General features: G+C 37.9%; 1 protein-coding gene across 2 annotated transcripts in view; it reads left to right on the forward strand.

The window, feature by feature from the left end:
- Positions 1-22,248, forward strand: part of LOC120417332 (PDZ domain-containing protein 8) — a 65,404-nt gene that overhangs the window by 35,926 nt on the left and 7,230 nt on the right. Inside the window, exons 2-8 of one of the 2 annotated variants that reach the window (XM_039579318.2) lie at positions 8,684-8,881; positions 12,936-13,128; positions 13,195-13,405; positions 13,463-14,452; positions 14,510-15,458; positions 15,549-15,636; positions 20,352-20,525. In XM_039579318.2, the coding sequence (XP_039435252.1) occupies positions 8,684-8,881; positions 12,936-13,128; positions 13,195-13,405; positions 13,463-14,452; positions 14,510-15,458; positions 15,549-15,636; positions 20,352-20,525 (2,803 nt within the window). Of the gene's footprint in view, positions 1-8,683; positions 8,882-12,935; positions 13,129-13,194; positions 13,406-13,462; positions 14,453-14,509; positions 15,459-15,548; positions 15,637-20,351; positions 20,526-22,248 lie in introns of those variants that run through there. The other variant, XM_039579319.2, reaches the window with a different exon arrangement.

The following is a 22,248-nucleotide window of genomic DNA, read 5'->3' on the forward strand; positions in this document are numbered from 1 at the left end:
TAAGTCAAATGTAATTACAAAAGCCGACTCGGTCCTAACCAGGTCCCAGTACCGAAAAGGACCTAATAAAAATAATTTTATGAAAAAAAAAAAAACTTATAGGTTTAGAAATATTTGCCATCAAACTTAAAAAAATCGATTTTCTCGAAGAGTACTAAATGGTCTTTGTCACAAGATAGCAAACCAAAGACGATATGCAAAAATCAGCCGGACCCTAAGATGACAGATTTCGTGAGTTGCGCGTATTCACCGACAGATGGCAAGTGGGCCTCGTCGGATTCCGTCCATTAAATACGCAACTCAAAATTTGCAAGGGAAACTTTTTTTTCGTGACGGCACGCTCATTTCAACGGTTCTAGACTAATATTTGAACGTGACGTATCTCTAAACAATTTTCTAAAGAAAATGATTCCAGAATGGTTTATTTTGCCGTTTTAAACCAAAACAAGGCAAAAACTTAAATTATTTAAACTATTCGCCATTTTCAAAAGTTTGGGTAGATAAAATCGAAGGCCGCCATCTTAGGCCCACTGGGCCCACAAAAAACGGGTACGCTCAGTTTGTATGGGAGCTGTCAACATGCTCCCGAACTGGCAAAAACGTACAAATTTCACAGACACCCAGGTGAGCTTTGTTTGAAGTTAACCAACAAAGACTGCACAAAGTTTCTCACTCTCTGGGTTGATACAAAAAGAGAGAGAAAAAAAAACAAACCTTCAGAAGCAAAACTTTCCACGCAGCATCCGAAAGCTTCCCAGAACACGAGCGCTGGCAAAAGTTTGTACAACTCCCCGGAGGATTTGCAGCGCGTGTGCAAAGTGCAAAGAGTACACTCGCGCTGCTGCTGCTGCTGCTGCTGGAGGGGGTCTCCGTCATAAATCAGAATGGAACGAGAGAGGGTTGAAAAAATCGAAAACTTTTCCCATCCACTTGGTTGGGTAAATTTCAGTCCACAGGCCGCTGCTGCAGGACCCCAACCAAGTTAATTAACGGAATTGGAAGGAAAAGTTCGCCCCGTGTCACAAAGTTTGACAGATGAGCGCAGTTCACCGGGTGGAATTGCTATCGGATCTCATTTGGGAAGAAGTTAGATTGGTTTGGTGTTAACCAGTCCAAATTTGCTAGGAGTATTCGTCGGTTCAAACAAAAAAAAAAAATCGTGTTGCCTTTGACATTTGTTCTCAAATTTATCGTCGGAACTTTGCAGATTTTGATTAAACCCATAAATCCCGTTAAAAATTGGCACACATGGCAAGAACGTGCCCACTTGATGGGGTGTTGTCTGGGGATGAAAATTTTAAATCCGGGTGCAGTGTGAAAAGTTTCGGAAAAATTGCTTTTCACCTCAGTCGGGGAAGTGTTTACGACGCACGACGTCACGTTCCACCGAGTTACGTTAACCATGGCGCTGCTGTTTTGGTATGCAAAGGAAGTTGCGACAGAAAAATTTCTTTCTTTCAGAAAGGATTATTAAAAACACGTCAGAATTTATTAAGAAACACAAAACCCAAGACTGATATACGCTGTATCAGCATAAGCCATAAAAACTATAAATTATGAAATATTGTGGTACACATATCTAAAAATTCCAAACCAGAGCAAACACATTATTTTCACCAAAGGACCAAGTCCAATTTGAAACATTTGGTAAATATTTGAGCACGAGTTCCACCGGCGATACTTTTCCTCCTGCCTCAGCGAAGTGCGGTGTTCTGTTTGCCGTTCCCAGCTAGCAACTTCTGTCGCCATGGTTTCCTTTCTAAGAAGCGGCAAACCATCACCACCACCGCCAGAGAACACATCTCGGGGACCAGGTCGGTTTGAAACAGTCCCAAAATTAATGGAAAATTGGATCACTTTCAGAGGTGGAACGTCCCTCCCTCGAAAATCTTCGAAACGACCTCAATTATCATCCGAAGCGTGCTTATAAGCCCTATAGGGTAACTGGTGTCAACTTTGGCTGCCAAGATGAGGTGATCAAATGAAGTCCTTTAAAATTTTTGTCAATCATTCGACCAGTGACCCTCAAAGCTCTCGTAAATTGCTGCTGAATTATGCAGCAGCAGTCGATGACAAGGGCCCGTCCCTTCAGCGGAAAATTTTATCATCGGGAAAACCCGTAAGGCGAATCTCGCCTGACGACACGAGACGTGTCCTCGGTGTCTTGTCTGTGTGCACCAGCATTGGGACTATAGATTATCACTTGACTTAACAATTACAAGTGGTGGTACTTGCGTGTTTCGGGATTTGATCCTGCAGATTCTTCAAGCGTCCATAATCTTGACAAAAGATGACGCGAAAATTATGCAGGGTGATAAGGTAATGGAAGACAAAAATCTCCAAAAATAGACTGCGTCACATTGAAGAGCATTTGGGAAATTGTTAAAGATGAAGCTTTCTTGAGTCAATACATTTTTTCCGAGACTTGTCTGAGTCAGTGTTTTAATCATGCTTATAAGCAATTTACTTTTCGAATGTTTATTAACCCAGAAGGGTATTTTTTTCATTTAGAACAAAATTTTTCATTTTAAAATTTCGAGTTATTTCTAACTTTGCAGGGTTATTTTTTAGAGTGTAACAATATTCTACAAATTTGTGGAGCAGACAACTACAATTTTTTTGATACACAAACATTAGGGGATTGCTTCTAAACATCACTAGTTAACGCGATTTTACTAAAAAAAGTTTTGAAATGTTGGTCGTCGTTGATCATGGCCGTTCATGGTCACTCGCGACAGACACGGACGACGAAACAAAGAGAAACGCAAAATAGTAGTTTATGTAGCAAGTTGCAAAAAGAGGATTTTTTCAGCACGAGTCGTACATTTATCCAGCGAAGTTCACCAAGTTGGATAAATACGAAGAGTGCTGAAAAAATCAAGTTTTGCAACATGTTCCAAACAACATTTATTGCAATTCCGAAAAACACCCATTGAGTGAAATTTTAAGTCAAATTTTCATGTATTTTATCAATAAATCATTTAAATCAAAAAATGTTCAAATTTGTTACTTTTCAAAACAAGCACCCATTTCAGTGCTGAAAAGTAGAACTTTTCAGTGTTTATATTGAAAAGTGTTGCTATTCGATTCTGTTATTTTTGGTACAAAAAAGTAGGCTATTTCGTAGTTCAAAAATGACAGGAAAAGTAAGTAGTTTCACGACGGAATTGCAAAAAAGTAACTTTTCAAAACTTTTGTTTCGTAAAATCGCGATAACTCGTGATGGTTACAAGCAAATCCCTTATGTTTATGTATCGATTTTTTTTGTAAGTGTCTACTCTACAACTTTGTAGAACATTGTTACACTCTAAAAAAATCATGTAAAGTTAGAAAAAAACACGGAATTTTAAAATGATTTTTGTTGTTCTAAATGAAAAAAATGACCTCCTGGGTTCATGTAGATTCGAAAAGAAGATTAAATTTTCCTTAAAATGACATGTTTAAAAAAATGTCACAGTTAAGTAACAGACAATGGTAGAGTTTTTAAAACTTTTTTAGTGTTTTTTTTTCGATGAAAAATACGTTTTTCGGAATTTAGAGTTCAAATCGGGCGTCCAATGTTACATAAAAGTCCTTTTTTCACATGTTCAAAAATGAAAGTGGTCGTACCGCCCCTCCGTGACGAGATATCAAAAAACGAACCTCGGATTCGTGATCAGGGACAAAAGTTACCCGCTAGGACTAAGTTTCACGCAACTCGAAGATGGGCAACTTTTCCCGATTTCGTGTGAGTTGGTAGTGAATTACCACTAATATTTTTTTAAATTTTTTGCTTGATTTGTTTTGTTTTATATGACATGAGTAGAAAATCTTTTAAAAAATCTTTGAAAATGTAAAAAAAAACAAAAACACATACAGTGACACCTAAAAAAACGTAATATTTGAGATAAGTTTAGAATTTCATGTTTTACATAAAATATATTTAACAATTTATCTTTAATTCACTACCGGCAACTGGGGAAAATCGGGACTACAGTCTGAATAGGTACAGGAGATTTGAGAGCAATAAATTTGGCTTGAAAAAGTGTTTTGATTTGATACATTTGTCATGATTTGTTCAAGATGCTGCTGTCTGATGCATTTAAAAAAAAAATTGTTTTCAAATTTAACATCATGAATACACGTAAATGTGACGCCCGGTAATTTAAAAAATATATGCGCTAGGCATTTTGCGGATCTGTAAACTAAAATTTAACAATTTTCCCTAATACACCAAATTAATACTGATTTATGCTAATTTGAATGCTTTAAAATTTATCGATTACCAAGTATCACTAGCGTGCACAGGGTGGTGCAACATGGGGCAACTGCCCCACCCTCCTCACAAATTTGTGCTAAATTTGATCAGGGGATGTCCATAAATTACGTTATTTTTAAAACGTCCATATTATTGCCCCACCTTCCTCGATGAGCTGGGCACGCTAGTGCCAAGTATTTAACTGTTTAACTACTTTTACAACCAAATCTGAATTTCCAGACCAAAATTTTAAATTTTTCAATTTCGGGAATTCCCGGGTTAAAATAAAAAAATCCCGGGAATCGGGTTTGACAAAAATTGCAAACATTTTGTCCTGGGTCTTTCCGGGACGGATGTACTATTTGCATCTGAAAATGAACTATGTTTTTTCGTCCGTTTTGCCTTCCTCACTGAGGTAAGGCTATAATCCTGCTCTAAAAATGATCTCTTGAAAAACAGGTCAAAGACCTATATCTATGTATACCTATCGACTCAGAATCGAAAACTGAACAAATGTCTGTGTGTGTGTGTATGTGTGTGCGTATTCCCCTTGGATCTCAAAATTCTTGCCAAGTTTTCTCGGCACTGGCTGATCTCACTTATCTTTATGAAAACTATATCCGGATTCATCACCCGACCCATCGTTGGTTAGGTAATCGAAAGACCTTTCCAATGAGTCCAAAACATTGAAGATCTGGCAACCCTTTCTCAAATTATGACCACTTAAGTGATAATTATGATCTTTTTTGAAGCCGGATCTCACTTAAATGTATGTAAACTATGTCCGGATCCATCATCCGACTCATCGTTGGTTAGGTAATGAGTTTTTCCCATGAGTCCAAAACATTGAAGATCTGGCAACGCTCAGTTTCAAGTTTTGACCGCTTAAGTGACATTTGTGTAATTTTTTTTATTGAGAAATAGATGTAATTTGTGTCCAAACCCATCATATCACCAAATGTTGGTAAAAAGTGAGGAAGGCACCAACCACATAGGTGGATTAAGTTAGTTTTTATTAATTTTCCTGTTTAATACTACATATTATATATTATCCTAATATAAAAATGAACATACAAATTAGACATTTTTATTTCAGAAAAAAAATTACGATGAAAGGCAACAAGCCCCCCCCCCACCCCCCCCCCCAATATTTTGAATAAAAGAGCTTGCTGCAACAAGCTAGCTAAATCTAAACTTAGACACATGTACTTTCCCTGTTATTCAGTTATTTTCGCTTTTAAATGCTTTAACATTCTCAATCAGTCTTAATTACATAACACACCTTGACATTAAAAACAAAACTGATAATTGTTGCACTTGGTACCGTTGTAAGGCAAAAAATAGACAAAAATAAGTGATAAATTCTCAAAGTGCTCCAACAACAAAAAGTGCCATTTAATGAGATGTTGGAAATTCGGTCAAAAACAAGGCCAGCATTTGACGAACTATGGTGTTACCAACCTAAATGCCAATTGTTTGAAAAATTACCCAATAACTTGTGTAATTTCTTGCAGAAAATCGTGTTGGCATGCTTCAATGTTGTAAGTCATGTTTGTAAAGTACGTTTTGATTAATTAGAAAACAAAAATTTAAAAGTTTATTTTGGAGGTCGTTTTTAGCCAAAAACTTACCTGAACATTAATCCTCTAATCAGAGTTTTTTTGTGTCAGATAAATCTGGGAATGCCAGATTTTTAAAGTGTCAGCCAGAATAAATATGTGCCAAATTTTGACAGATTTGGACATATTTAAAATTTTCGGATAATGCTTGGACAGATTTTTTTAATTAAGACCTTGCAAACCTAGCCTCTAAGGAACCTTTTTTCATTTTTCCTGTGTTCAGAAGACCATTTTGAGCAAATTTTATTCGACGCGAAATATTACTTCTCTTGTTTTATGTTTTTTTTCTGGCAGGTTAAGCACTCGCCAATTTTCACTGTTTGAACAACTAATTTTGCCAAACTTTTGATAGAAACTTGCATGCTCACTTCTAATTGAGCTATTTATCACTCGATTTTAGTTGAAAACGCTTTGAATGAGCTGTAATTGAATGTCAATGTGCTGATATGGCAATATTAGAGGCACGCTGGAATTAGATGCTGTTCCCCTACTTAGTTTTACCAATTTTAATATAATTTGGCATTTCTTAAAACATTGAAAAAAAAAACACATAAATCAAGTCAAACTTCCAATAAAAAAAAGAGATGTCTAAAGGAGTTTACAAGATCAAAAATTGGTTGAAAATTTGTGTTTTGGCGAATTTTCAGTTCAACCCTGGAGCCGCTAAGAGGTTGCGTTATTAAAAGGTAAAACAGCTACCAAAATAACAAAAATTGTTCTAGGAATGAGATTTTATCAGAAAAGTGTTTTTTTACGTCCTTAACATTATCCTTCAAACAGCATTAAATTTTATTGAAACTAAAACATTGAAAAAAATAAACGTCCACATGTACATATAAAAGTCAGTAATATTTTGAATGTGCTCAAAAACATACCTACGAAGTTGTTGTTGTTCCTTTTCCGGTGTCTAAGATAACAGGCCCTGATTTTATAAATAGCGTTATACATGCCAAGAAGTGGCACTTCCGGCAAAAGTGTGTCTTCATTACATGAAAAGCCGGAATAATTCGCCCCCAACTACAAATCGTCCATTCACAAGCTTTATAAATGATGGAAGAAAAACATTCTAGCAACCTTTAAATGCCTGTCGGTCTGAGTGTGTTTCCAAGAAAAGCTACCATGGCGTTTATTATTTCACATAGGTGTGTGTGTGTGTGTTTGAATGTGCGGGGGTGGTTTTTCTAAATCTGGTTGTATTTGCGTACGCCACCTGTTTTCCCACAGAAGTTGTGCCTCAGCCCAGAAAAGAAGGAGGAAAGTTTATTTATAAATGATAAATAGCAACCACCACCTTTGCTCGACCGTCTGATTCGGTTCTGGTTTGCCGGTGAACGTTTTAGTTCTCCAGAAACAGACCGCTAAGAACGTCAGGTGTGTTTTTGCACGAGTGATGAATAATTTAGGAACCGACCGGGGATGCCTGATGGGATTACACGGCTTCATGAATAGTTTTGGAGAATTTAAATGAAATAAGGAACTCTGCCAGATTTTACAAGAGTTCAAATTATTTTAACCAAAAATACAAACATTCATTCAGCTCTGGTTGACTTTGCTTGAAACGCTACTTAGCCAAGTCATCGCTTCTTCAGCTTTAAGCTCGGGGTGCTAATGGATGGATTTTGCCGAATCCTTGGAAGAGGATCAACATGTGTTTTGCCCTGCCAAGATGACGACGCAGGACAACCGGTGATGATAATGAAGAATGATGAAGGCGCTCTATCAAAGTCCTAATTGAATGGATTCCGAGAGAAGCAGAAGATTGCACAACGACCAACAGGTGGTAGTATTTCAGCCGGAAATGTTTCTCTTATGTTTTTTTAATTATGTATTTTTAACAATTTTTAAGAAACATGAATCTCTAAGCGAGATTTTATTACTACAATCTGTTCGTTCAGGTAGGCTAATTTATAACTTCTTGAAGCAAGGAAGAATCTCACCTTCATTAACTTGATAAATAGAGCTCATTTGGTGATATTTAGCATGTTTTGATGAATTTGCGTACCAGTTAGATTCCGAAAGGCAAGCCGCCTCAAGCAAATCTTGATTACATCCATAAACAACATCCTTCGTGGGGATACGTGGGTGGTTGATTTAATTAACGGGAATGAAAATCGCAGGCTCAAGCGGTGCCTAAATTTCGAGAAGAGTGTTTATTTCTTGGATTTTATAAACGACGAACACGCTTCAGTAGATTTACAGAGATTTCTTTAAAAAAAAGTACAGAATGGATATTTTTTGCAAATGGCCTATCTGGTCATAGAGATAGTACTCACAAAAATTCAGCCAAATCAAAAATGCAAAAAACACAATTGCTTGTTTAAAGTTTTAAAGATTAGATCAGATTGTCTTTGGCAGATTGGCTTAACTTTCCACATCCACAATAGGTCAAGATTTACCAGCAATTCTAATCAAATCCTAGCGCAATAACTTTCTAGATACTTATTCCCCCTCAGAGCACGTACCCTCGTCAAAAGCAAATTATTTGCTCGTAGACAAAAACACTCGCCAAACAAAGTTTTAAGAGCTTCCGTTTGTTTGCACTTCACCCACTCTGCTGGTAGTTGGCTCAACAAAGATTAAGGGTTCGCTTTCGCACTTTTCTTCACGCTCCCACCTTGCGGCAAGTTTTCATTTCATCCGTGAAAATTTCCCGCCCGTTAGTTTTTTCTCGGAAGTCAAATCTTTTTTGGGCAAAAATTTCGCTTCCTTCCCCGAACTCGCGATAGCCTGCGGGTGTTTCCAAAGCTAATCAAATATTTGCAAATTGTTTTCAAGAAAATACTTTCAAAGAGTTAACGGACATTTTCTTCCCCCTTCCCTGTTTCAGACCCTGCTGGCCAGCATCAAGGCACCGGACGCCGAAAGCAAATCCACCATCATGGCCATCAATCTGATTCTGCAGTTTCTGTACTCGGAGCTGCGGAACTCGAACCGGGTCCGGAAGTGGTTCCACCGGAAGCTGTCGCTCGAGCTGGATGAGCTGATCAGCAAGACCACCATCGGGAAGCTGTTCGACAAGCTGTCGGTGAGTTGTTTGTTTGCGAGGCTACGGAATTGAGTAAGAAGTTGATTTTCTGTTATGAGCAGATCTTAATGAAAAGAACAAAAGAACAAAAGAACAAAAGAACAAAAGAACAAAAGAACAAAAGAACAAAAGAACAAAAGAACAAAAGAACAAAAGAACAAAAGAACAAAAGAACAAAAGAACAAAAGAACAAAAGAACAAAAGAACAAAAGAACAAAAGAACAAAAGAACAAAAGAACAAAAGAACAAAAGAACAAAAGAACAAAAGAACAAAAGAACAAAAGAACAAAAGAACAAAAGAACAAAAGAACAAAAGAACAAAAGAACAAAAGAACAAAAGAACAAAAGAACAAAAGAACAAAAGAACAAAAGAACAAAAGAACAAAAGAACAAAAGAACAAAAGAACAAAAGAACAAAAGAACAAAAGAACAAAAGAACAAAAGAACAAAAGAACAAAAGAACAAAAGAACAAAAGAACAAAAGAACAAAAGAACAAAAGAACAAAAGAACAAAAGAACAAAAGAACAAAAGAACAAAAGAACAAAAGAACAAAAGAACAAAAGAACAAAAGAACAAAAGAACAAAAGAACAAAAGAACAAAAGAACAAAAGAACAAAAGAACAAAAGAACAAAAGAACAAAAGAACAAAAGAACAAAAGAACAAAAGAACAAAAGAACAAAAGAACAAAAGAACAAAAGAACAAAAGAACAAAAGAACAAAAGAACAAAAGAACAAAAGAACAAAAGAACAAAAGAACAAAAGAACAAAAGAACAAAAGAACAAAAGAACAAAAGAACAAAAGAACAAAAGAACAAAAGAACAAAAGAACAAAAGAACAAAAGAACAAAAGAACAAAAGAACAAAAGAACAAAAGAACAAAAGAACAAAAGAACAAAAGAACAAAAGAACAAAAGAACAAAAGAACAAAAGAACAAAAGAACAAAAGAACAAAAGAACAAAAGAACAAAAGAACAAAAGAACAAAAGAACAAAAGAACAAAAGAACAAAAGAACAAAAGAACAAAAGAACAAAAGAACAAAAGAACAAAAGAACAAAAGAACAAAAGAACAAAAGAACAAAAGAACAAAAGAACAAAAGAACAAAAGAACAAAAGAACAAAAGAACAAAAGAACAAAAGAACAAAAGAACAAAAGAAAAAAAGAACAAAAGAACAAAAGAACAAAGAACAAAAAAACAAAAATAAATAAATAAACTTAACAAAATGGCTATCAATAAAAAAACCATGCACATTATCAAAATCTAATACTTTAAAAATGATTTATTAGAAACTTTTTGAATGTATTTAACAATCATTCATAATATCTCAATAAAAGAACGTCATGTCTGGTATAGAACCAGTGATTTTTCGCGATTTCGTGCTCCGTGTAATTTGCTCTTGACCGTGAAATTTCGTAAATATGTACCGCGAAATGCCGAAACATTGAGTGTTTTTTATTCAAGCAATCAACCAGATTTTCAACAGGCATTTTGAAACTCATTCTCGAAAATATTGTTTATTACATTGTTTTACGAAAAGTTCCAGCGAAATAAGCTTTGGTTGTAACATGCATGGTGTTCAAAGCATGTTTCAACAAATAAACATTTTTTCATTATTTTAGCATTTCAATAGGAATGTGACAGAACGATAGGTATTCAAAACTGCAAAGAAAGAAAACGCAAAGCAGTTGAGCTTTCTATTTTTTATTGAATATCTGTAAAATATATTTAAATGAAAATGAAAAAATTACATTAAATGCAAAAAAAGTATGAACAAACATTCTTTTCATAAATACAGTTTTTTATGTTTTTCATGTTCTAATTTTCTGGAATTATTAATGTGGCCGTTGCAAAAAAAATTTCAAAGTTTATGTCGCCCCCTTCAAAGTAAGCATGAATAATCAGGGGGCAAAAAAAATATTTTTTCGAAAAACTTCAAAATTTTAATGAAATTTAAAGTTCAATCAACCGAAAACCAGTTTAAAATGCATTTTCCTGCGTTTAAAATCATATTTAGCATGTTTGAACTCCTTTGAAAACATTTAAAATTTTCATGAAATGATATTTCGAAAACAAATGATTGCATAGCAACTGGCCGCGTGTAAAATGCATTTTAAAACACTTTTTTCATCCAAATGTTGAAACCTAGGCTTGTAGTGTCAATATTAATTTTAATTTTTAACTAACTTTTTTGAATTACTCAAATTTTCTTTTTCTTTTAAAATGATGTAAAAGCAAACGAAATTTAAAATATCTTTTTTCACTTTTTTTATATTTAAAGATAATTTATTCTAATGAATTAAATTTCAAAAATCTCAGTTAAAAGAGGTTGGCTGAATCGTTAAAATTGCCGTAAAATTAAAATGTTTTGAAAACATTTCAAAAATTGAAATAAAAAACAAAAGGATGAAGTTCGGGTTTATCAACATTGAGAATTTGTAAAGGTCCATATTACAACCTACAACTTTGCTGAAGACATTAAATCGTTCAGAAATCCCTTTTTGAGGTACAGAACACATTCTCCGGGCTGGTATCCCGAGCAGACGGAAATAACTTGGGAATAACATTTTTTGATGTTAAAAAATACTAGGCCAATAACATTTTATATCATTTATAACAAGATTTGTTATTCGTCGTTATGATTTTTTTTTGTTATTGGATTGTTATTGTAATAACAGACTAATAACATTTTAAGTTATTCTTCGAACAAATCTTTGTTATTATTTTTTGTTGTTTTAACAACTAATCCGATCATCCCAATAACAGTTGGAGGTATTCTTCCATAACAAAAAGTGTTATTCAAAAGTTGTTTTGGCTTTCAACCAATAACAGACCAATAACAAATTTTGTTATGATAACATAAACTGTTATTAAACCCTTATGCAAAAATGAATTTTCCAAAAATATTCGATAACACTTTCTGTTATTTTAACAGTATTCGTTGTTGAAATGGCATGAATTTTGTTATTACAGTCTGCCCGGGATAGCAGTGCGATAATTTAAAAACTTAATTTAAGGGCAGCCGGGACCGTGGTGTAGGGGTAAGCGTGGTTGCTTCTCACCCAGTCTGCCTGGGTTCGATCCCAGACGGTCCCGGTGGCATTTTTCGAGACGAGATTTGTCTGATCACGCCTTCCGTCGGAAGGGAAGTAAATGTTGGTCCCGGACTAACCTAAAAAAAAAGGTTAGGTCGTTAGCTCAGTCCAGGTGTAGGAGTCGTCTCCCTGGGTCATGCCTCGGTGGAGTCGCTGGTAGGCAGTTGGACTAACAATCCAAAGGTCGTCAGTTCGAATCCCGGGGTGGATGGAAGCTAAGGTGTAAAAAGAGGTTTGCAATTGCCTCAACAATCAAGCCTTCGGACACCTAGTTTCGAGTAGGAATCTCGCAATCGAGAACGCCAAGGCAATGCTGTAGAGCGAATAATTTGATTTGATTTTTTTGAATTTAAGGGCAATAGAGATGTGATGATTTGATTGGGTTTCTACATAGTTTAAGGCTTCTAGAACCAACTTTTAAATACTTTCAAAGATTTAAAAACTAAACTTTTTCGAATTTTCTTGACGTTACAACGCAAGGAAAACACCCTTTTTGTAAAAGTTTGCGTTGTAACGTCACGAAATGGTAGGTAGGTGCAAAAAAAGGTTTACTTTTTTTTTTATAAACCACGTTGTATTCGACGCATGGTTTTCGATTCAGCTGTCAATTTTAAATTAAAAACATGAAAAAGATTAGTGTATGTTAAATAACAGACCAGAATCACAGCTTTTTCAATAACATATTAGAAAAGCAAAATTCTCGAAATCGAACGTCAAATTTTACACCAAAAGTTGATTCTTATGGCAAATTCAACGTACTTTCAGAATCTGTGAAAATATTGAGATGTTTGCTTTGAAATTAAAATAAAAGCAGTCACTTTTTTTTTTTTCGTAGCACTTTTGTATGGAGGAACCAATTATAAGTGAGAATTTATAATGCATACTATAGTATACTCAATCAAACAATATAAACAAAACAATTATTCAACATGAAAAATTCTTACTATGGATTGCTTCCAGATTCGCGACCTGGACCTGGGCAGCCAGTTCCCGGAGATTAAAAACATCCGCCTGCACAACGTGGACCTGCACCAGGACGAGCAGCACATCGAGAGCCTGGACGTGCTGCTGGATCTGAGCTACGAGGGCAACTTTCGGCTGGCAATCGATGCCGACATGGTACTGGGCAAGAAGGGATCGCTTTCGGTGAAAGGTACTTGGGCTGTTAATTATTCACAACATTGGGTACGGGGTATTCAAAACTGGTACCATTTTTCAGTGCGACAAGTGTCGGGCATTGCTCGGTTGCAATTCACGCGAAAACCGTACACCCACTGGTCGTTGAGCTTTGTCGGCGATCCGAAGGTCGACCTGGAAGTCCAGTCGCAGTTCCAGGGTCGCCAGATGCAATCGAACGTGACGAGCCTCATCTCGAACCAGATCCGGAAGGCGATCCGGAGGAAACACACGTTGCCAAACTATAAGCTAAGGTATGTTGTGGAATTTGAGGGTTGCTTGCTGGGTATTGAATATTGATCTTGTCGTAGATATAAACCCTTCTTCCACCGTGTGGATGAAGACTACGACCAGCCGGAGATTCCGCCCAGCGGAACGCTGGAAGTCATTGTGGAGGAAATCACTCGGTTGAATGGAACCGCTCGGTTGTCCCACGTGTATTGCATTCTTACTTTGGCCCACATGCCCTGGGTTGTGGCCCGGCAGCAGGACGACAACAACATGGTAGTTTCGCTAGATCTCGAGATTCACAAGGCTAAAAACCAGCAGATTGGAATTGTGTTTAAACAGTCCGACCAGCTGGTCATTATTGAAGCCGTTATCCCGAACACACCTGCTTCCAAAGCGGACCTGAAGCGTGGTGATCTGCTGCTGTCGATCCAGGGCAAACGGGTCAACACAATCAATCAGGTGGCAAAGATCATCAAAGCGCTGAACAGACCCATGTTCATACTGCGCATCGAACGGATCATTCCAGGCGTGATCAAGAACGACGGCCTAATGGACGACCTAGAGGACTACGAGGAGATCGATCCCAACTTGATCACGTTCAGCAAGAATGTGGAAGCGGTACAGATCGGAACGGCAGCCGTCAAGGAGAAGACCAAACTGTCCCGGCGGAGTTCGCGGGACAGCGGAGGAGAATCCAGCCTCTCCAATACTCCCGGAACGACTCCCGTGAAGCGATTGGACGCGTCCAAAGAGAAGAAAGAAGACGCCCCGTCCAAGTCGCCACACCATGAGCCGGCGCCAAAAAAGGCCACATTTGACGGATTCCCGCAGCATTCCTCCGTAGACTGTGAGTTCAACTCGTTCATCCGAATGGGTGACCTGTGCAGCTTCCAGCTGATGGAACCGTTCTCCTACCTGAATTTGAGCGTGTTTGGCAAAAGTAGCGATGAGCATCGATTGTTGGGCTATTTGAACATTCCGATCAGTAGCATATTGCAGGAGTGCAGCGAGTCCCATCTGGGGCATCACTTGAAAAAGTACCCGTTGCTGCCGCCGGAGGCGATTGATGTGTAAGTTTCTTTTGGACGACTCAACTCCTTCAAAATGTAAGTTCTTATTTCTCTCAGATCAAACCACCAGCTGTCCATGCAGTCCGGCTTCGACCAGAACTACTGCTACGGTGACGTCCTACTCTCGTTCGTCTGGACCGAAGGATCGCTCGCAACCGCGTCCGGCAGCACCCCCTCGATGAAAAGCAGCACCGAAAACATCAAAAAGCTCAAACTCATCACCATCAGCAAGGGCTCGGCGGACAAGCTCGACGAGGACAAACCAGACGCCGCCACGTCGTCCGAGACTAAACTCGTGCAACCTCCCTCATCGCAGCAGCAGCAGCACGACTTCATCCGGACGCACTTCCACCGGACGACCCAGTGCGATTACTGCGGCAAGAAGATCTGGCTCAAGGACGCCGTCCAGTGCCGGGAATGTGCCATGTGCTGCCACAAAAAGTGCATCAACAAGTGTCAAAGTTCCACGGTTTGCAGTGCCGGAGACGCCACGCAGACAAGCTCCATCGCCGGAAGCGGCTCTAGCCAGCCGGAGTTCCGCGTGACCGAGGTCGATTCGCCCACCATCGAGGTGGAGGACTTTGTGGACATCGCCGAAGAACAGCAGCAGCAGGCAAAGTCCCGCCTGGAATCCCACAGGCAGAGCTTCAGCGACCTGCTCGCCCAAGGCCTCAAGCGGGTCAACTCGGCCAACAACCTGTCGATCCCGATGGTGTCGTCGCTGAACCAGAGCAGCAAAAGCCTTCCCCCGACGCCTCAGCACACCCCGCGCAAGCAATCGCTGGCGAACGTGGCCAACGCCAACCCGTTTGTGGTGGTCACCCAGCGGTTGGAGGCTCTGCCGGATGACGTCAAGGAGCTGCAGATGGACCAGATCGTCGAGCTGACCGCGCCGCTGATGGAGTACGGGTCGTCCGATACGTTAATGGCGCTGGCGAAGAGTTCGAGCAAGATTATCTACGCGGAGTGCGAGGCGGACGTGCGGACCGAGAAGATCAACAAGCTGGTAAGAGAGGGCGGCGTTGGGTGGGTTGTTGTAGGAGGATGGTTTGTGCTTGTAGACGCCCCCGTACTAACCGCTGTGTTTGTCTTTTAGCTTAACAAACTTCACGTTGCGTTGGACTGCGAGACGCTGAATCAATCCTATCAAGTCCTAAATGTTGCGAAAGAAAACGGCACTAAATGTAAGTTGTAATTGCTATCTGGCTTGTATTTTTAGTTGGTTTTTTTTTTCTTCTAACAAATTGATTCTGAAAAGACGGGGTTTCGTTTACTTTTCAAAAGGTTCTATGTACGTAGGAAACCCATGACGCATTGCTTATTTTGAAAAAGTAATCTAAAATTTATATCCACAATCTACACAAATTTAAATACTGCCCGTGCTCATTTTGAGGGCAAGCATGACATTTGGGGTCCTTATTTTATCCCCTCCTCCTCCTAAATATCTCCATAATTTGTAAGGAGAATTAGGGCGGTTCGTCGCTTTTGCATACGATCCAGACATTGTATGCAATATGTACATTGAACAAGGAGCGAAACGCACTAATCCTCCATACAAACAAAGAAGAAAAACTATTTGGCCCTGTCAAAATATTATGAAACTTTTAACTTTTTATTGATTGTTAAACATTTATTGGATATTAACTTTACTACAACATTAAGCTAGTCTAGCTTAAGTGGGCACATCCAATTGCAATATATTTCACATTCAATTATCTGAAGGCCTTGGAAAATGTTCAATAGTTTACCCCCAGACTACGCTAAAGTGATTTAGATTATTTATCCAAAATGACGTCCAAAAAGGCGATGATAAATTATCAAAAACATATATTTTGTAATTTAGTAGGCATTCAACTATTAAAATTTGGCGGAAATAAAGTCGCATTACTCAAATTTTGTTTTGAAAGAAAAATAAATTTAAAAAAATACAAAAATATACTTTTGTACTCACTACAACAGAAATCTCTTGAGTATGAAAATCGGTCAATTTCGACCATTTTTATTTTTCGTTTTTTCTTATTTGACTCAAACTTTGTGGGGCCTTCCCTATTACCAAAAAAGCTATTTTGTGTCATTGGTTCACCAATACAAATACAAAAGTTTTGTATGGTACATACATAATCGAAAATTTTGAAGTGATGTCCATTATGGCTAAAAATTTAATACATTCCAGACTCGACTATCCGAACCCTCGATTATCCGAAATTTCGATTATCTGAAGTACGATTATCCGATGGTTTTAATGGGACTTCGATTAATCGAATCTAAAAAAAAAGGTGTTTTTTATTTTCTTTTTTTAACATTAAATTCGAGTTCTGCGACCCCATTTTAGTTAAATTTAAATAGTTGATTCACAATAAAATGCATTTTTTTCCAATATTTCGTCACCGCCATTATAGCCGCCATCTTGGATTCAAAAATTCTAAATAATCTTAGAGTAGTTAAGAGGTCATACTAGAGCTCAACAATCAAAAGTAAGACAGCGAAAAAAAAAATGTTTTCGTGATTCGATTATCCGAGGATTTGATAATCCGAAAAGAAATTTGGCCAAAGCCTTCGGATAATCGAGTCTGGACTGTATTACACGCTGATTCCAAAATTAAATAAAAATCGAGCGGATCATAAAATTTCACAAATGTGTCATATTCAAAAATTAAAATTGGACCATTAGTTGCTGAGATATTGGCATCACAAAATGTGGGAATGTTTGGATGAGACTTAAAAACTTCAAATCTCTTGTTTCTTTTTTTTTATTCGCTGTATTTCAGCAACAATTTTATTGGAAATTTTGAACTTTTCGAAAAAAAATATTTTCAGGACTGGACAATCATGGGAAATACTTTAAAAAAACTTACTTACTTATTTTTTTGACTCAAATTTCTATTTCCTAAAAACATGTTTAAAAAAAATTCCCTAAAGCTTAATAAAAAAAACAAAAATTTAAAAGTGATTGTGGGAATCTAAAAATAGGCTATTTTTGTTTCGGTGTGTCCATTTTTTTTCTAAAATGTCGTCAGAAAATTCCTTAGAAAGTTACTGATTTTTCTCTAATACAAGTTTAAAAGAATGGAATTTAAGTAACATTACCGTCCACGGGGGAGCATCAGTATATACTACAGGTTGAAAAGAAACAGCAGTTTTAAAAGTAGTTTACTGCCCATGATCGCATACATGTCCCATATGCATTTTCATCACTTTTGAGTTAATGATGCAGTTTGGTTCAAAATCGTGTGCTCTTTCAAAAGAGCCTATCACATCCAGTACTTTGTTCTAGAAATCAGGAGGAAATCGAGTTTTTTCGTGAAAACTTAACACGTAGCCTTATGTGTGGGACAAACTTCAAATACGTTTTTCTCAGCTTGCTGTTTTTGCATATGGGACATTTATGCGAACATGGGCAGTTTAGAAGCTTTGAATTAAGAAATTGATATACTAATTCAGTTGATTTGTATCTGTTCTTACCGAAATCAACCAAAAATAATTGATCCTTTGATAAAACTTTTTAAATAAAAATTAACAAAATAAACCTTATGAAGGCATTTTTTGTATTGATTCACATTGATTTTCGATAAAATTGTTAAAATAGTTATTTTTTCAGTAAATCGAAACGAAGGTGTTAGAATTTTTTTTTTCATATCTTATAACACGTAATTCCTCGACATGACCGCAAAATGGAACAGACTAGTGGTCACTAGGGTGACAAGAAAAACGGAAAATTATATAAAAACCTAGGTGATATTGGACCTGGTCGCTGGAAACGACCGTTGAAAAAGTCGGCGAGTCAGATGCAGTCTTAAAAATGTAAAACCTCTCCCCCTCATTTTGTTTCACTATCCAGATGCAGATTTGATGACAAAAAAAACTGAGTACGTGAAATTGAACTTGTTCACACCAATTGTGACCCTTAGGCCTATCCACGACCGTAAGAACAGAACGGTAACTTCAACTCGCTCATTCTTCGGCACAACTCAACCAATCGGGACGACTATTTTTGGTGAATTGGATGTCTAAATGATCATAGAATTTTGCAGTACTCGATTTGATCAAATTTGTTTTTTTTTTTTGTGAAACTTATAGAATTGATCAAAAAGAGTTCTGAAAAAGTTTAGGTTCATCTAGACATTCAAACAAATCACTGTAAAAAAACATCCCGATTATTGAGTTATGCTCGAGAACCAGCGAGATGAAGTTACCGTTCCAATAGTGGTCCAACAGTGTTTTACCATTTCAACAGGGCACAAAACTTTTGTAAACAAGAGTTTTGTGCCCTTTTGAAATGTTAGGCTCCAAATGCCTCCACGAAGCAATTTCACCAGCGCAGCTTAACGGGACATAATGCGTGATCGGTTCAAAATAGCCATCTAACGTTCTTTCATTTTAGCTTTCTGAGAGAACGAAAGACTCTGAGAGCGTGTAGTCGAGGAATAGGAGGAGGAGTGATGGAAAGAGAGTTCCCTTGCTGGGAATTTCGCGACAAAAGATGAGAATGCACAAGCTATAGTGACGATTGCTACACTAGGGGAACTATACCGTAAACCGGGGTGACTTTGATAGGATTTCAATTTGTTTTTGAAATATTTTCCAACAGGTAAGGTTTTTCTCAAGATTATTATTTTTAAAACATGTACTGGGGTAGGCCACACAAAGTCCATGCACTATTTTGGAAAAAAAGTCTTTTCAATAGTGTTTAGAAAAATAGTTACGTTAAAAATTCTTAGTTTAAATTCCGGGGTGACTTTGATAGTCATAGTTTTTTTGTTAAAATCATATTTAAAGTGTTCAAACTTTATTTGTACGTTAAATGTTCCATCACTAAAGTAGCTGATATAGTTTTTAAAAATCAATGTTTAAACTTAGTTAACTAAGTTTATAAGCTTTTTATCAAAATAAATAAATTTTACATAAAATTGTTGAAAAGTAGGAATTTTGCCTGAAATTTGTTAAAACTAGTTTTGTTTATAAAATTATCGATTTATATTGCATTTTAAACTGAATACAAAGCATAAATAACAAGTTTTCACATTTTACATGAAATTTGTTCAACTGAAATTGTCTATAAATTTGGAGATTTTTTTTCATTGTGTTTCAAGGACACATAATTTTTATTATTTACAAACTTATTTAACATTCTCCTAGTGGAAAATTGTCCAAAGAACCCGAAAATGCATTCCGTTTTCCGATTCAAAATCATGTTCATTGAGAAAATCATGACACTTTGAGAAGTTTTAAATAATGACTTTCATGAACATATTCTTAATTATAGTTAACTAACATTTTAAACATTTCAAAATTTTATGCAAAGTTCTTCTTGAGGTACTTTGAACACTTCTCTACCACGGTCAGTATGTTTCTAAACCATTCCGTACGTATTTTAATTGTACTCTTCATTTTGCGGAAAAATCGCAAACCTATCAAAGTCACCCCGGCTATCAAAGTCACCCCGTTTTACGGTACCCTTTTTCAGCCTATTTCTATTATCGGCCTATCAGCACTTTGAACATGAATTGCAGCTTTCATAAAGTGTTTTTGACTGTTCCAAAGTAATAAATAGCTCAACTAAAAGTGAGCAAGCAACTTTCCATTGTTGATACATCTGAAAATGTTGATTTAATAGCGGCAAACGACAAAAGTGATGAGAATTGGTCAAACGGTTTAGTGTGATTAAAATAGGTATATTTCCCCTATCTTATATTTTTTTTTCAGGATTTATCAAATGATAGTTTTTGCTATCACTCATTTACAACACTGATTATAGCGAATGACGAATATTCTTTTTCCGTTTTTTTTTGAGTTCATCATTGTTGTGAAAGTTTTATTGCTCTGCCTTTATGTTTGATACAAATTGATGTTTTCAGACATTACAAATTTAATAAACTGTGTTTCCTTTCCGTACTTTCAGTGATCGAAAAGGACGCCAGCAGTACCAGCACCAGCACCACTTCCCAACAGCAGCAGCAGCAGCAGCAGTCGGACGCTGCCCGGTCCGCCTTCCTGGCCGGCCAGTCGGACGAGCGCGTCCAGGCGCTGAGCGTCATCATGCTGCACCTGTGCTCGGGACTGCAGCACGTCCAGGGTAATCTGAGTCAATGAGACTAGCGAATGCTTCGCCAGCTCTCGCTAGGGTCCCGGCTAGAACCAGTGGCCACCGCCGGTTCCGGCTTCCAGCTGCTGGAAGCCGCCCCGGAGATGGTGGCCGTAGGGGAGGACGAAGCAGCAGCAGTATTAGAGGCAGCAGAATCATCTTCGCAGCAACAGCTTGGTGGTGGCGGTGGCAGCGGCCGAAGGAGCCCCTTCCGCTCCCGGCGGCTGACCACGTGCCGCAAACGGGCGCTTGGCATCTTTCAGCGGTCCGCTAGTGTTAGCAGCGCTAGTAAGAGCATTCCCAATCGGTGGCTTACTCCCACGTACAGCAAGGACACTTGAACTTGTAGTACTCTGTACGACCCTTAGTCCCACAAGCAAGCTTAGCGCCCTCGCACAGAAACCTCAACAGAAAGGGTGTGGATTATGCACAGACTGAACACTACCGACGCACGCATTTTCTTGAAAAGTCGATTCCATTTAAGGCACACACACAGAATCAATCACGCAAAAGTGTATTCGTTGTAAAGCACACGAACCCATGCAAAGCCATTTGTCGATAGTTGTTAGTACCTTAAATGAAACAAACAAATAAATAATATAAAGTGACACCAAGCAAGCATTTTAGCTCCCCCCTCACACACAGTGTGTAAGACTCTGCGCCCCCCAGTGCTAGCTTTTGGTAAAAAGTATAGTCAAAATAATTTCCCAAGACAAGTTTTTTAGCAACCAATTTAGCCGCCTACGCCGCGTAGATAGTTAAGCACGTCCCCTCATCCGCTCCAAATTGCTGTGAGATCCACAACGACGACGACACATACACAACAAATATTGTTAGATTGTAATGTAGAGACCACAACACGTCCCTTTGGTCAAGGCAGGTGAGAAGTTGGATAAAAAGTGCGGAATGTTAAAAAAATTATAATATTTCATTTATTTATTTTTTGTATGCATTTTCGATACTGAGTTATTCTACAACTTCCAATTCTTGGGTTATGTTGCCAAACGTCTTCAACTCCATTTGAAAACAAAGCCGTTATTTGTTCAGTTTTCGATCAATTCATGAAGAATCTTGTTTTTTAACTGTTCATTAGGGTGACAAGAAAAATTTAAAATTTTGGAAATTCCCCTGGCCTCGCATCGTTTTGCACCCTTTGACAAAGTTGTAGGGACATAAATTCCCTACGAGAATCTCATACTTGGACAATTTTGGGCGAGACTCGCGCCACCTGGCAGGAAAATACTGAAACGATGTTTTTCTGCATGAATTTTTGCGATTTTCCCCAACTTTTACGATAAAAAGCGACCCCCAAACCTTAACCGATTTAGCTCAAAATTGGCCCAGATACTTATTTTTGCGCCGGGTCCGGTGGTTTAGTGGTTAGCGTGGTAGCCTCTTACCCCAGCAGGCCTGGGTTCAATCCCGGACGAGATTTGCCTGATCACGCCTTCTATCGGATGGGGAAGTAAAACGTCGGTCCATTTGCGTAAAAGAGGTTTTGGGTGACTCACCACTCATAACCTTCGGACGCCTAGAAATGAGCAGGAAAGACTCGAGGGTCGTAAAAAAGGATTGCTTTTTTACTTATTTTTGCCTATTTCTCAACCGGTGAGGAATTCCCCTTGGGGGGAATTTGGCTATTCTAGGGGGGGGGGGGGGGGGGAATGAGGGTCCAATAGAAATTCAATGTCTTAAATCATTATCTGAATCATTC

Source organism: Culex pipiens, chromosome 3 (assembly GCF_016801865.2).
Source record: "Culex pipiens pallens isolate TS chromosome 3, TS_CPP_V2, whole genome shotgun sequence".
NCBI lineage: Eukaryota > Metazoa > Arthropoda > Insecta > Diptera > Culicidae > Culex > Culex pipiens.